Source organism: Coturnix japonica, chromosome 3 (assembly GCF_054131305.1).
Source record: "Coturnix japonica strain WE chromosome 3, WE-NBRP24, whole genome shotgun sequence".
Taxonomy (NCBI): Eukaryota; Metazoa; Chordata; class Aves; order Galliformes; family Phasianidae; genus Coturnix; species Coturnix japonica.
Genome location: NC_140665.1, coordinates 24,149,102 through 24,165,827, shown reverse-complemented (window position 1 = coordinate 24,165,827; position 16,726 = coordinate 24,149,102). Strand labels below are relative to the sequence as shown.

At 43.1% G+C, this 16,726-nt stretch overlaps 1 protein-coding gene across 6 annotated transcripts in view; it reads right to left on the bottom strand.

Annotated features, from left to right (window-relative positions):
- MTA3 (metastasis associated 1 family member 3) overlaps positions 1-16,726 on the bottom strand; it is a 130,210-nt gene that overhangs the window by 112,019 nt on the left and 1,465 nt on the right. For 3 of the 6 annotated variants that reach the window (XM_015857527.3, XM_032443228.2, XM_085543025.1), the window contains exons 1-2: positions 2,650-2,704; positions 827-894 (exon numbers count right to left, since the gene is read on the bottom strand). In XM_015857527.3, coding sequence (XP_015713013.2) covers positions 827-894; positions 2,650-2,677 — 96 coding nt within the window. In that variant the 5' untranslated portion in view covers positions 2,678-2,704. Of the gene's footprint in view, positions 1-826; positions 895-2,649; positions 2,705-16,726 lie in introns of those variants that run through there. The other 3 variants (XM_085543028.1, XM_085543027.1, XM_085543026.1) reach the window with 1 other exon arrangement.

The window sequence follows — 16,726 nt, the reverse complement described above, 5'->3', positions numbered from 1 at the left end:
TGACATGGTGTGTTTAAAAATTAACTTAAGCTTACAAGATAAATTAGCCACATATTTACACACATATATATATCATCCCTATTTACATCATGATAAGCATTTTGCTTGTTAACTTTTACATAACAGTTTATTATACTAATAAGTAATTAATTACACTGCTTTATTATTTTTAATAGTTATAGTAGTATCAGAACTAAGAAATATTTGTGCCTTTCCCACACACTGAAAAAGCTCCACACCCTATATAAAAATACACGCGGCATAAAGACAGCGAATACAGTCTCAATTTCAATTCACAAGCCTCCACTCACAAAAAGCAATGTAAGAAACATCCACAGGAGCCTCGTATTGTTACTGGATCACTGAAAAGTCTCACTGACACCTACAAGTCTTTACCTACATATCCAGAAGCAGACACATTACATTATTGCTATCACTCCAGATGGATTCAACCTCAGCATCATGAAAAGAATTAAATTTAGTAACTTCCTCAATCATCCACATGATTGGTTTGGATTTTCTTTTTTTTTTTTTTTTTTCTTTCTTTCTTATTTTTTTTCCTTTTAACAACAGGGAACTCCTGTTCACTGTGAATGATAAACTGGGCGTTTCCTTAGATAACAGGGTGGAATCGCAACTTATCACACAGCAAGGTTTTAATACCTGAAATACAAACAAATGCATAACAAATCCTAAAGAAGTAAAAAAAAAGATGCAGGAAATTCTACCAATTGAAATCTCTCGGGATGTTTAATTCACCCTCAGTTGTGGAAAAGTGCATTGAAAGCTGCAGAAAACTAAGCAGGAACTTTGGATGTTTGCATACCTTGTTAAGCTCTTCAATTCGCCTAATGAGATATGGATTGCTGGAGGAATTTTCAAAATAAACATAATCTGCAATTAAAAAAAAAAAGACATTGTATTATTTAAAAAAATAATACAGCTAAAAACACTTTTTTTGTGTGCAAAAGGTTTTTTTTTTAAGCTAGAGTGACCTCCAGGTGACCTGCAGATGTCCTTCCCAACTTCAACCATTCTGTCTTTAAGGGAGATTTAAGAAGATAGGTCTTAGCTAGTTTCTAGATTATAGGAATAATACCTGTGTAACATATGTTACCTCACACTCATTATCACATGCTGCAACAACACAGTTGTCCGGATGAGTAATGGTGCATTTTATGATACTTGGTTTTGTTGTCATCTCTGCTCAGTAACATGTAAACTACATTCAACAGTAACAGAGCCTCAAGTCGTGATGTTCTCCTGTGCCAAAACCTCTACTAGGATCATTAAAATAAAAGTATTCTCATGGAGTATATGGAAATCTGCTCATATCCTTAAAGCTACTCCCAAGACGCAAACAAAAAACCAACACAAAAAACATTTCCTTCTGTAGGTTTCCCAAAACCTGCGTCAAACAAAAAAGTAGCCATCGAATGACGATCACATTCTGCACTCAGTATCTGACTTATTGCATGGTGTATCTCACAAGTTTTATTTAAAAAGAATAGGGAGTTAGAGGAACCATACGGATGTATAAAACCTTTTTCTATGCTTTGACATGAGGTTAAAGCCAAGCAGAGCCTCAGGAAGCTCAGATATCACTGAAGGAAGAGTAAGGTCTCTGTTGCTCACCCTTAAGGTCACAGCAGAAAAAAAACGGGGACTCAATGATGACCTAAGAAACAAACCCAACCAAGATGTCAACAGCATTGCTTGGGAGGGGATTACTGCGATGAGTAAAGGCTGATGGGATTACAGCCTCTACGCCTGGATGAAGGAGTGTGCAGAAGGGCGAGTGGTAGGTATGTCAGCACACCTTGAAACTGACACAGAAAGAGCCTGAAGAGATGGGTGGGAGAGCACGGCTCCCTGTTAGCATCGTGCTTAGCAAGGAACAGGAGCCAGGAGTGAAAAGCGAACTTTCTGTGCTGCACCTGAGCGGCAGCACCGGAACAGAGCCGCGTTCATTCCACGGCGGGGGAGAAGGAGGGGGGGTGGAAAGTTATCAGAGTCAATTTCGACGGGTTGGGGGTGGGAAACCCAATGCTTGTTTTGCTCCCAAGAGACTCCTCGCTCCCGCCGTACGCCAAGCGGCCATCTACCAGCGACCTAACCCGGCCGGCAGATCCCCTCATCTACCCGTGCGGATGCGTAATTCATCTCCAAGAGATGCAGGGAGGCGCGCAGGAACTCGTAGGGCTCATCCCACGCCTCCTGCCCGCACCACGCCGCCCGGGCCCGCCAGGCCGCAGCAGGGCCGGGCCCCGCCGTGCCAGAGAGCCGGGGGCGCAGCGCCCGCCAGGCCGCCCGAGCCCGCACGGCCACGGCGAGAGGCGCAAAGGGCGGCCATGCCCGGCCCGGGAAGAAGCCGGCGCCGCCGCTCCCTCTTTCCTTCCTTCCTTCCTTCCCTGCGGAGGGCGGCGCTGCCCTTGTGCCGCTCGGCGCGGGGCGGCCTCCCACCCTGCGCGCGGGGCTGCGGGGAGGAACCTGCGTCCTCCGCTTCCCCCCGGGCACGGCTCGGGTGCCCCGCTCGGGGTCGCGGCGCCGCAGAAGGAAGGCGAGGGGTCCGGGGAGCCCCTTCGCAGCCCGGCGGGTGGGGAGCGCTGCGGGGCGCGGAGCCGCGGTCGCTGCCCCGTCGCTACCTACCTCCCACTCGGTACATGTTGGCCGCCATGTCTGCGCTCTGCGCCCTCCTCCCGCTGCCGGGCCGGGCTGGGCGAGGAGGGAGCGGCTCCCGCGGCCCCCCCGCCCCGCTCTCGCCCCCACCCTGAGCCAGCCCTCCCCGCCCGGGCACAGGACACAGCGCCGCGCCTCGAGGGGCCGCCGCTTCCGGAGCCGCCCGGCGGGGAAGGGGTTAAAAACCGCCCATGCCGCCTCCCCCTCGGCGCACACACCGACCCTGGGTCGGGTGTTGGGGCTCAGCCGCAGCCTGCCGGCTCCTCGGGGGTGCGGCCGCAGATGGGGCTTCCCTCTGGGGGTCGGTGTGCTGCGGCCGAGCCCCCTTGCCGCATTGTGACTGTGCCCCACTCGGGTCTTTGTTCCCTGCAACCAAGTGGCTTCACTCTCCCCGTGGGCGGCTACTTGCGGCAGCTGGGGGAAAGTTTGGCACGCGTGTGCGCGCAGCACCTGTTGATGATCGATTGGGAGAGGGTTTGTCTCCATACAATGAGCGGGATGTGACCCGGGAGCACGCTTTGGGGCTGCTTAAGCTGCCTGCTGTGCTCGGCGAGGGGCGGCAGAAAGCATCCCCGACAAGACAAAGGTAGATCCCGCAGCTTAACTAAGAGCTGAAGGAGCTGCTCTCAGATCACCTGATGAGGGGGGTGCCTGAAAAACATCGGTGTTGATATTACAGGAAGGCACCTCCCTGTGTTTGTATACGATCTACACCACCACAAACTATATACTTTATGGCCAATTTTGTGCTGCTCCCTTCGAGGAGAAGGGCTTTTTATCATTTCTCTTGCCAGGATGGTGATGATTTGTTACACGTTTCACACCCCAGATTTTTCTGAATGCAACTCAAGCAGTACCAAGCGAGATTTTCAGTTCATCCTGAGAGGAAAAAAATGAATTCCCCAGTGTTTCAAGTGGTCTCTCCTCACTTTATCCCTTTCCGTGAATCAGGGCCGATTAGATGAAGGCTTCTTTTACTGCATATTTAACTTTCTGAAACGCTGCTTTGAGTGAAACAAACTACAGAGCTGCTGAATGATGTGCACCTGGTAAGCAAAACACACAGTCAGGTGGTCCTCTTTATTAAACAGCAACGAACTCAGGCATTGAAATGAAAGATCTGGTATCATCCTCTATTTTGCCTCCTGACAGGAACATCAGTGAGAGCTGACAGAAAGCCCATGGGAGGTTGCAGCTCAATCCAGCTGGTTCCCCCCCAGACACAACAGCACTACCGTGCCATGGACCCAAATAGAAGTGGTTAGAAGTTAGGTGGGGGTTATTTTCATTCCTGTGGTTTACAGCCTGGTTAGTGAAACTGAGGTTAGATGTTGAAGGCAGGAGAATAGTAAAAGCAAACAGTTGGCTTGTCGCAGTCGTTATCAATTAAACAAAATGCCTTCGAGCTCCTTCCCTCAGTTGAATTCTTCTCACTGCAAAATGAGAGGAATTTCCCACGCTCTGAAGCTCACCGTGTCCTCATCCAGAAAGGGGTTGATTTCAGTGGAAGCAGGATTTCCTTCCCATGATCTGAAGGCATGGGTTAAACATGAGGAAGACAGCTCCTCAAGTTACACAATTTGCCTTTCCAAAATCATAAGTGAACAGACAGCCCAAGGAATTCCCAAGCTGCTCCTCCAGGACGACTGCCTTAAAGCAACAAGGTAAAACATCGTACTGAAATCAGTGAAAACAGTAAAGAGCTGTTTTTACTTTAATGAAAGGTGCTCAGCTCTTTGCAGAGCTTTAATGGAGACACATCCTCCTGTTGATACAGCAGAGGGGAAAAGGATTTTAGGGTTTCCCATACATGAGCCACCCTTACAAGTCCCAGCTCAAAGTCCTTCAGATGCTGAGTTTTGCTTTGAGGACAGAAGAAACATTAAGCAGAGGTTTTATTCATTTGTGCCAAGGAAATGTGGCTGCCTTGTTAGTACATCTTTGCTGCAATGCGTAAGCAGGCTGTATGTGTGTAGCCATACAAAGAGTTAAAGAACTTCACATTATTGTCCTTCCTTATCAGCCTAAGCTCCTACTCAGGCTGGGAGTGGGGAGTAGTTCACTGCCACAGAGGACTTGGGTAGTTCTCAGACTTGTCCGTGACTTGAACATGTATATGCTATATTATATGTAGCATATACAAAGTAGCCATGTTAGTAGTTTCAGGTCTGGCAGACTGGCTTATGTACATGCTTGCAAAATCTCATAAATGATTTTCTAGCAGAAGCATAATTCCTATTGATATCACTTATTTAGTCACTGAAGAAATACACATTTCCATATTAATATTCATGAATGTGTTCAGAAAAGCTTTAGATAACTTCCACTGCACAGAAGGTTTGGGGAAGATTTTTAAATGCACAAGAATACAGAATTCACTGTTCATTATCAAAATCAAAAATCATGGCTGTCTTAACTGAAGTATAAACCAGGTGCAATCTGTTCTAGATGCTTCCATCTCAGCTTCTCTATAAATCAGCAAATAATAATACAAAAGCCCAAAACCCTCTCACAAAATTCTTCTCTTCGCATCAGAAATAATGTGGTTTTTTTGCTTGGTGGGTTGGTTTTTTGTTTATCAGCTCTATGAATCAGAACTCTCCAGAGACAGACAGCTAAATATAATGTCACTATTTTCATTATATATGATTTAAACTATAGCATAAAGTTAATTGCTGAATTATCGGTAGGCTGCAGATTTAGCAGCTCAATCCAAATCTTAAATCCCAAATCCAAGTCCTAAGAATGCCACTAAATCAGTGTGTAGAGAAAAGTGCTGCTTATGCTGGCAACAAGATATTATTTGAGTGGGCATTGAAAAGATATATTCGTAATGGTTTTTCATTAAGCATCACAGAGTTACGTAGATAAATGGTATAGGCTGCCATATGGCACTGCTTTGAAGCAATGTGTAATCTTATTTCCCATAAATCAAACAATTAAATTAAGGAGATTTTGTGGAAAAAAAAACCAAAAACAAACCAACCAAGTCGGACCTTGTATCAGTCTTCATATTCGGACTGCATTTGCTATAATGAAAACCATTCTATCACAAATGGAAATGTAACTAATATCCCTCCCTCAAACCAATAAAGTGTGAGTTGTTGCGAATCTGTAAGCAACTACTATCAATGACAATATACTACTAAAAACTGTATGTTCAAGAAGTGCATTTAATTTCACTCCACAGGCATAACTCCCTCGTAAACTCAGGAATAAGATCTTGTTTAGTAATCAGATAAAATAAAGAAAAAAGAAAAACAGGGAAATTTGCCCACTTAGAGGTTTAGTTGGTAGCTGCCAATGTATTTTGCAGCTCACATCCTAGTGGAGAAAAAGCCCACAGGTATAGGATTCAGTCTGGTTACCCATTTTGTTTGCTATCTTTACAGAAGACTTGGGTGCACATCTGGCTTCTCTTAACGTCAGTGTGGGTTTTGTGGCTGACTTCATTAGGACTAAGATGAGAGCTGTTGTACACCTGCGTTAGTTTTGATGTAAGTGAAGCTGAGAGTCAGAGCAGAACACATTGATGTGTTGCTTTCACATGCAGTTCTCCTAAATGAAGCCATTTTGGTCTTAAATATAATTATACCAGATAGAGATTAAACACACTGCACTGGATTTACTCTTTGTTTCTCCCCTTCCCTCAATTGATCTATTTTTCATGCTAAACACCTGCTAAAATGCTGTCAAAGGTGCTTAATGACACAGATTTAAGTAGAGTACCGTACATTTGTCTGAGCAGAATTAATTTAAGTCAAGGACTCAGCATCTGTTCGGCTCAGTTTTTCTGGGGACTGAGTGATTACAGGCAAGTACCACCCAAGTGCAACTTATTGATCAAAGGTACAGTTAGTCTCTCCGTGCCTCACCATGCCTCCAGCCACTGCTGTGTGTTTCCATTATGGAAAGGTTTGACCTAATTTCTCAGTACTGTTCCTATTTCAGCTTGGAAAAATCAGAATAATTGCTTTATGCGGGTCAGCATGGTGACCCAACAATTGCTTGCTGCTCTGTTGGTATAAGAAACATCAGTTCTGAAATGGCTGGGTGAATTTCAGGGACATTTGATCTCTGGTGCAATGCACATAAACCTTCCTCTTCAGTCACTGGAACTTTGGTTCACTGCTCACACACAGTGAATTTACCTTTGTTATCAAGTGATGTTTTTTCCTAAAAATGAGCAGTGCCACAGAGGAGGTCAGTTTGCCCACCCATTTCATGAGCTGCTGGGTTGATGACTTGCATCCCCACTCAGTTTGTTTGCTGAGGAGCAGCAGTGCTCCCCAGGATTGTGGCAGCACTGCTGTTTCTGAAAGAATCAGTGGCTGCTTTTAAGCTGGCAACAATCATATACTAGGCTGAAGTCAGCAAAGTACACGCAGCGTTCTCTCAGGAGAACACAAAACACACCTTCGGGTAGCAAGAGACCTGGAGACAGCCTAGGTCACCATGACAGGCATGAAGAGATGACACTAGAAATATTGCAGGATGAGAAGCTACAAAAGGCTCTTGAGGTGCAAAGCTGGAGTGCTGTTTTGTTTATTTGCTTTAAATCAGCTCTGTGTTATGCCTGGCAAGAGCAAATAAACAGTTTGAAAACACCGTGCCCCATAGAACACAATGACTGAATGAAAAAATGGTTACACTGAGAATGTGTCTGCTATTTCTCTGCTGCTTGCCAGGGAGCAAGAGATCTTACATAGTTCATAAACAGGAATATAACCAGGAGTGTAACTTTGGATGTTATACCAACTCATATGTCCTGCAAGTTCAGTGATTAAAATTATCTGCTCATGCTGAGCAGGCACAAGAATAGCCAGATTTGTTTCAACCAGGAACAAAGTGAATAAATGAACAAGTGACCACCCTCTGAAGCATCTACATCCAGTGAAAATCTCCTGACTACTGCAGTTTAGTCTCTTTTTTCTTTGTGTGGAAGACAGATACCAATTCTACTATCTGATGCCCCGTGCCCATGTTCAGTCCATCAAGTTTTACTCTTCTCCCTGTCAGAGTGAAGATGTTTAGCTCTGCAGTCTTCAACGCCATTTAGCAGATGAGCCTACAAACACATGTTAACCTGCACAACTAGAGCCATCTGCACCTTGAGTCTTGGTTAGTGCTAGGGGTGGAAAACCATAAAATCTAGATAACCATCTGTGAATACCAGAGTTTTAATATTCTACATTATGGCCTAGAATACCGAGCAATATTTTATGTATTTTCAAACAAATGACTCCTATCATTTATATTTCAATATAAACAACAACAAAAAGCAAGGTACACCAGATCCACTGGGATGTAAAAGTACAGTGTGCAGCTGAGATAACTGAGCCCAAACTGAATGCTTCCACTCCTCTGTCTTCCTCAAAGCTACCCAACCAACTACTCTGAAACAGGGAATTGGTAATGAGGAGGATTGCTAGAGGGAATCTCAGATCCTTGCTTTCAAGAAGAATATGGCCAAAGAAGTATATGGCCTTTTGCAAAATGTTCTTTGAAATAACCTAGATTCCCTGACCCAATGTCTCAGCATTGTAAAGCATTTCATGGTCTGTCCCTGCAAGTGTTGCTCTGGGAAAGAACTCAGAAGTTCCAAACAAACAAACAATAAAGACTGTAGAAAGGAGCCTTGAGCTCACATGCATTACAGTGTGTTTGGTTTCTTATTCTTGCAAATACAAGTGCAAGCTGTACAGGGATAACTACCTTTTATACTGACACAGCTGTGTTCCACTGAGGAGTCTGTGAAAGTTTTTAAACTAATGCATATCAACAGCAGTGATAAAAAAAGGACAAATACAAAACACACAGTGCACAAATCAAACAAAAAAAAAGAACTAGGCAGTATGTGTTTGGGACTATTTTCACTGAAATCAGTTCCTGAATTTCGCTTGAGTAACAACTAGTAGTGAGTTCAAAGTACAAATATCTATGTATGCAAAATACCCAATGACGTCAGAGAGAAGATTATTACAGTTTATGGTGCTGAAGCACATATATTCTGTGAGAGAAGAGGCCAACTCATGGGTGTTGCTCAGATCTGCTTCCAGAAGTTCTGGTCATCCTCCCAACAGAAGATTTAAAGCCTTTGGGGACCAGCTGGGTCTGTAGCTGAGCAGTGGTCAACACCCAAACCCATCCTTGTAGGACTCAGTTCAAACAGGTGTTAAATGCCATCTGATTTCATTCGTGTCAACCAGAGATGCACAACATAAAGTACTGGCCTTAAATTTTGCATTGCTGGAGAGGTTCTGGTCATAACTATTCATAACATCAGCTCCCTACAACCATCTCCATGAGTAGAGTTCAAAATAGTGGAGCATGAGAGGGAGGGGACAACTGCAGTATTAATTTCCTAGTCACAGAACTGTCAAGCCTTCCAGAATACTACATTTTTAATAAATATTTTAAGAAGATCACGTGTTCTGATTGGGTTCTTTTCTGTCAGTTTCCCTGCATTCTGGGATGAGGAAGGTTATTTATGATTATTCAGTGAATATTTTGCTCAGAACACAAATCATGTGTTCAGGTATCAACTTTTTCTGTTTAGAAAATAAGATAACATATAACTGAATATAGCCTCCTGATCTGTTGCGATGGGAGAAGCGGGAGATGGTGTTTGTGCAGGGGTGTAGTGTTGCCTCCTATAGGATGGCATGTGAATGCCAAGGAGTTCACACCACTAAATGTGAGGTTTTATCGTGACTTCAACAAACTTAATGAAATCCACTGAGCACACAATATCTTGTTGGTTCTTTTCTTAAAACTTTTAGAGGAAATTGTTATTTAAAGGTGACCAGCCATTTTTTAAAGGTCTTTTATATATGCAATTTTCCTCATAGACCCAAAGGTAAAAAGAAGCAAGTGAAAGTATCAATTTAAGAAGAGGGGGTATATACTTTTAAATGGGAGAAACTGTGCTGCTGAGCAGCTTCCTTACTCACCTACAGATTTTTATCTGTCGAGGGCTGAAAGCAGTATTTGCTGCTTTATCAGTTCTTAACAAATACAAGTCCATTTCTGAAGGCAGCGCACAGTTCAAGCACTTTGTTGTTCAGCAGTGAGCTGTTTCCTAAATGCTCTGGGAAAGCCTCATCAGGCTGCCAAAACTATTTCCCCACCACAGAGGACAGAAGTAACTCGACTTTTTCACGATCTTTCTGGAATTGAGTATTAAATTGAAATTCACCTTCTGTCTGCTGCTCTGAACACCGAAGGGTAGAGTTGCTATTTCAGACACATCAGTCTTGCAATCCCCTCTGAGTGCAAAATTTCTGGGCCCAGAGAACCCATCGTGTCACCGCTCATAACTTCAGAATTTTCTCCATTGCTATTTCCATTACCAGCCTCTATTCCAAGGTTTATAACTTGGCAGCAATAGTTTGCACAAGAATGAAATTTGTCCTGTGAAGTTTAAGGAACCCAGGAACTATTTTCTTTTCTTTCTGTTTTTTTATTTTTTATTTTTTTTAACTACAGAATTATTTCTTTGGTTATACGAAACAGAGAAGATTGCTTTTTCTGTCAACAAAATACACACAGAGTCTAATGCCTGCAAACAACTGCACCAAGGAATTTGTCAGTGAGAAATAATTGTATTGTTACTCAAAATAGCTGTCTCTAGTGTTCGTTGGCCTAAATGGCCACATCTTTTTACAGTGCAGATTCTTTTCCATGGAATTTGTTACTGCAAGCTAAAAAAATTACTTTAATACATTGAATATTGGAGTACTAGACAGACTATCATTACTAGTGATGAAAATGTATTATATTATTTGCCTACAGAGACTCAGAAACACTGGGCCATAACTAACTCTCAGTAAATTCAGTCTAAGAGATTGTTAAAAAAGATAATAATAAAATAAAAATCAACAGCACAGGCAGACAATCTGATTATATCTTTGGCAGTGCTGAGTATTTTTTCACATTTTGTTAAGTCATTGAAATATTGAATTCAAGAGACAAGGAGACTGAAAGGAATATTTAACAATTAGTCTGTGGAAATAATGAGACAGAACACCAGGCTGCAGCACATTGCTTGGTCCTGCTGGGACCCAGCCATGGCAACTCCGCTTGTTTTTGGATGGAGGTTGCTCTCCTCCAGCACAGCCCTGAAAGCACTGTATCTCTACCTAAACAGGTAACTGCAGCCCCTCTGTGCTCTGCAGGCTGAGCAGGGAACTCCTCCGGTTACACAGAAGCACAAAAGAGGTAGAGAAAGAACTCATCACTTCTCCAGTAGTACAGTCACAAAAGGGCTCCCTGTTTTTGTACCTCTTTCTTTAAATCAAACAAACAAAAAACAAAACATTTTCCTTCCCCATTCTTTTTCTTTGTGGGAGAAGGAATAATTTTTACTAGACAAATTAACAACACAGCAATTTGATTTACTGAATGAGATGGATCTCAGAACTAAAGGTATAACTGCAGGAGGAAAGAACTCAAACAAACAAGGCACTGCAAACGTGAGATGTATGTTCCCAGTGCGAAGCCTGTTTGGCAGCACAAATGTTTAAACAGATGAAATTTCTAAAAAAGAGAGAAGAAATAAGAGTCACATTTAAACCTGATGAGGGAAAAAAGAACCCAACATATTGATGATCTGATCACAATATTCTTCAGAAAATTAAGGTGAAAAAATGATCTTAAAGTCACATGTTACAGCCTTGAGCATGAGGCCACAACAAATAATAATAATAATTAAAAGAAGTCCAGATACCCCAAAAGAAAGAAGCTCCTCCAGCTTCTGAAACACACCAAGGGAATGCCACAATTTCCGGACAGAAAGATCTGCCACAGAAACTTGTTCTTGCCATTTCTCACCTTACAGAACCAGGGCAATATTGTATTCACTGAAGTGCAACACTGAGTGTCTCATTACATGGTGTTGAGCTTTACCAGAGGACACACAAATATTTCTTCCTATTACATTTTTGAGTATGTTGATGTATTCCATCTTTTTGTGCAATAGACCCTCCCACCCTCTGCCCTACTCCCCCACCCCCACCACCCCCCTCCCCATTCCTCCAAAAAATAGAAAACCACCACAAACTCCTGGCTACCAAAAGTAGACCTCATTTAGAATCTGAGGCAAGCGCTTTGTTTCACTCCAGCTCTTGCAATTGAAAAGCATGCAAACCTGCCAGCTACCGGACACACAAAAGCTGAATTGTACTGAAGGTTTACCGAAGATCTTTATCAGAGTAAATCTGCATAGCTCTGCAGACCGCGGGACCAATCTGCTTCTTAGCCATTATTTCTAAACCAGGCAAGATTTGTTTTGTTATCAAGACTGTGAAATTTTGTTTAGGCACCACATTCAGGCTGCAGTCGGCCCTAAACTGATGGCAAAGTTGGGGTGCAAGCCCCTCCAACCTCAGCTGCTAGAGTTTGTCCCAGCAAGGAGCTGGAAAATTAGGGGCTATTGAAACTACTAACGCTGCAGCTCTCCTCCCTGCAGGGACGCTGGCAGAAGAGTCAGAGTGGCACTGGCCATTGCAGCAGCACGAGTGGCACGCTTGGGGTTTGCGTGCCACAACCACTTCTGAGAGCACACACCCCACAGTGGGGAAGGAACATGTGTCCTCCAGCTGCAACTTCACTATGGGCTTGGCCCACATTGTAGAGGAATATCACTGTCTGGCCTCTTCTCTTAATCCCACTCCTTCCTCCCCAAGGGGAGAGCAGGGAGTGCTCCACCTTCCTTTTCTGCCTTTGGCAGGACAAGAATAATTAATGAACATGTTAGAACTTTCCAAGAAGTGTAACCTTCATGAACCTAAAGCACGGGGACAGGCCTGCCTGCATGCAGGTGGGTCAGCAGTTGCCAATAGAGAAACAGAAGTGTGTTGAAAGAGGCAAAAATGTGCTTGTAAAAAAGAAATCATGAAATCAGTAGTTGCATAGAACGAAGATACAGTAACTTAATCTGGAAGAGAGCATTTTATACAAGTTGTATACAAATGAATATTTCTACACTGCAAAAAGAAAAAGAACATTTTCTCATGAGGTTGGTTTAATCTCAAAAGCTTTTCAGCTGTTCTGATCACTTTTTAGACAGAGAGAGTTAACAATCTGCTGTATAGCTGTGATGATTTTGATGCAAGTATTCATACCTGATCCACAACATCTGTTGCTATAATGCTGAAGTCAGACCTGACAGAAATCATAAAGAATAGTCTATCACCACAGAAGCATAGACGTAGCACCTGTGGTGAGGTGATGGGTTGGTGGCTGGAGTAGATGATCTTAGAGGTCCTTTTAAACCTTAATGATTCCATGATTCTATGAATGGAGAAGAAAACTGAGATTCTTTCTGGCTAAAAGGGACATTTCTAGCTGTATAATGGAGATGATGGGATGATCACTCCCAGGGCATGACTGAGGAAGGAATCATTTAATATATGGGGTGAGAAGTTCGTGCTCCTAGAAGCAGATGCTAACTCATGCCTGGAGTGCAGCAGAGAACTCAGGGAACATCCACATAATTTGTTTGGATGTTGAGAAAGGTTATGTCAGCACTTGGGGAGGACTGGTACAAAATTGCTTACAAGCATCTGGGGATAACAGAGCCTCTTTGCCAGAAGCAGAGTACTGTCCAACACATTAAAGGTAAGTCAGATAAGCTGCAGAAAACACTGAGGGATCTTTAACTTCTATCTTGACAGCAATGAGAGACAAACTTCCATTCACCGTCCTACGGGTAAACTCAGGCTGGAGAAGCTTTATTGGCTTCCCTGTAGCTGTAATGGAGCTATGCTTCAGTTGTTCCTGAGGCTTTTACAGCTCAAAGGCTTTAACACCTCATTGCACTGCAGAATCGGGTCTGCCAATGTCCTGAGGAAGGATATGAACACACCGAATCCTCCAGTGCCACCACAGCCTCAGGAAAGGAGGATTTTTATGAGGAGATCAGGTCTCCTCACTGAGAAGCAAAGGGATCTTTTTATGAACAGAACAAAAGATGCTGCTATTTTATTAACTTTAACCAGGTAAGTATTTGACTTCAGTTTTAGTACGTTAGGAACGTGAGCATCTTCTTTAGGTTTAAAATAGTTACACAACCATTTTTCAGCATATGCAAAGGTGACAATTTGTATAAATCAAAGTCAACGAGGAGACTATATGGAATTTCTGGAAGAAAGTGTAGGATTAGACAAAAAGATGAAACGTTCTTTTTCCAAATAAAAACATGCACACAAACTGTCAAAGCAACTACATTTTGTATCCTCAAGGGTAACAGTTACAGGGCTTCTAAGTCCCATCTCCTTCCCCTACCAGCTTAAAGACCTGAAATGAAAAATTATACTATTTCTCACTGAGGAACAAAACACGTATGTTCAGAAACCTCTCTCTGGAATACTTCTTCACAAATCTGGTAGAACTCTACTTAAGGGGCACTAATTCACTGTGCTTGAGTCTTTCCTATGTAGCCCTTGGCGTTCATCACCTGCCAATGAATGAGCAGGCAGGGGTCCTGTGCTGCCTCTGCTGGCCCTGGAGGAGCTCTTTGCACTCTCTCCAGCCCTAGAATTCAGAGTCCCAGTTACCTTTTATATTAGCTAATGCAAAAAGTGTAAGATACCAACAGAATAAAACTTAGATGCATTCATTGGGCCCAGTTTTCTTCCTTTCCTCAGAGCAAACTATAGACTCCCCCAGAACATAGCTTCCCTATGTTCCAGCATTTCTCTCCATCTCTGCAGAGTTTCCCTTCCTCTTGGTGAGCATTTTGCAAAGGATTTCAGTGGTGTAAAAATATATTCCTGTGTTGTCCTTTCCTGTGAAAACATGCTCATGCCTTTGAATTCCCCATTAGCGAGTCTCCTTCTAATCACCCTCCTCCGGCAGGCAATGTCCTCCTGTCTGTGTTTGGTGTCTTCTTGCCTATGCTTCTCTGTAACAAGTTGGCTGAGCCCAGCCACCTCTGATCAAGAGGGCTTCATAGGACCCAATGATTATTGAAATATAGTGATCTTCAACCATTATCCCAGCATCACGTTCAAGAATCTTTGCCAGACTTTATCTCAACATGGAGGTGAAAGACAACAGTGAATGCAGTTGTACCTCACGCTACAAAAGATCACTCTGAACCACACTGAGCCCCTGATATAAAACCCATTAATTCACGGCCAAATCTCCCAAATTGTTAGCATGTTTCATGCAATAAGTTAGTCTAATTCTAAATGTCAACCACAGATTGTATTCTGTGCACATGTAGATATATGTGAGTACCCAGCTCTCTCCTAAATGTCATTCAGCCACTTTTAGAAACATTCATATTCAAAATTATTCAGATTTTTATAAGTGCCTCAGTGACAAGGGAACTGGTGCTCTCATGTCAGGTGCCACTGACAATTCCAACTGCATCTGTCATTGGACTTTGCTTTGCAGTTCGACATGGCAATAGACTCTCTCCTCATAGGTTTTCCAGGTAGCCCACAAACCGTGCTGAAGCAGTGGGACTCTGGTGCAGAGAAGCCAGATTGAGAAAATGATTCTAGCAGAAATTGTTTTTCCCCCAAGATCTAAACTAAAGATAACTGCAAACCACAGTCCATCTGTGCTCACCGAACCTTCAGAAGCATTTGTTCTATTCTTTCTTTATTGCCTCTTCAAGCAATTAAGATAAATATTGTCAAAGCAGTCCCTTTAATATGGAAAAACAGTTTTCCTCTCCTAATTTTATGTATTACATGCTGCATGCTACCTAAGCAGGAAAATCGTTAGTTCTGTATGTACAAATCCATCATCAAGGGATCCTGCTTGACAACTGGAGCTCCTGGTACTGCAGTCATAAAACAACCAAGGATCCTGAGGGAAGACACCAGAAGCCAATGCTGTCTGCACCTGCAGCACTCAGTAATTCCCTTGACTGGAGCACAGTCTGACCTGGAGTTACAAGAAAAACCTGCCAGCAAAACACGCCGACTCACTCACAATAAAAGACTGAACCAAAGGACCTCTGTTTTAAAGAGCAAACACAGTGCTGCACTCAAAACACAGAGCAATGGGCTCAGCACGAGGCCAGAAAGATTTGGAAATGGCAGAAAATATTTCAAGCTCATTAAATACCCTTAGGAGGCAATAGCACACTGCAAGCCATGAAAATAATATGTTGACACACAAAAAGCTACTTTTACGTAATGACTATTAATTGTGAAGTTCCTCCTGGGCAGCAAATGATACAACCATAGCACCACGAAAAGTGCAGTTGCTTTGACACAACAGCCAGTGTGTATTTCCAGAGCATTTAAAAACAAGAGCCATGCAGAGGAAAGAGCCTCCAGCCACCTGAAGAGCTGAACTCAGCCACTACCTGGGAGAGGGCTTCACTGTGCTTCAGGTTTTCAGCCAGCTCAGTACCACCAGAGAACCACTTCAAACTCTCCAACCACAGCAGTTAGGAGTGTCGTCTTCTGCTTATATTTGCACTTATATGTTTCTGTTTACGGTTGCACTCAGACTCTTTAAGCGTCTTGTCTCTTTCAGGATCTCCATCCTATTCTTCAAGTTTCTTCACTCATGAAACGCAACAAAAAAGGCTTTTCTACTCACTGGTACTTCCGGGGAAATAAGAGACACACATGAAAACATCCAAACTTCCACGAGTTGAGCCATAAAGCTGCTATTCTATATGTACAGCAGTATATACATATATTCTATATGTACAGTGTGACCAGCTGAAGAGGGCCACAAATCAAAACACTTCCTGGGAAATCACAACTCCTGTCTGAAATCCGAGTGCTTGTTCCTGGCTAATTGCTGCTCATGGTGAGGGAACGCGTGGCTTACAGCTACCGACACAGCTAGAACAAATCGCTATTGAAAGGTGGAAACTGTAGCTAAAATAACTGAAGTGCAACATGCCTGACCACAAAGAGGGAAGAAAATGGCAACCGATGTCAGGTTAGTTTCGCTTACAAGTGTTGATCCAAAGGAGAAAATCACTGTGTTCAGAAAAATTGAAAAGCTCACATAGCAACCTGTATTCCTCACCCGCTGGGTCACTTTCAAGCTACAAGGTGACAGCAGCACT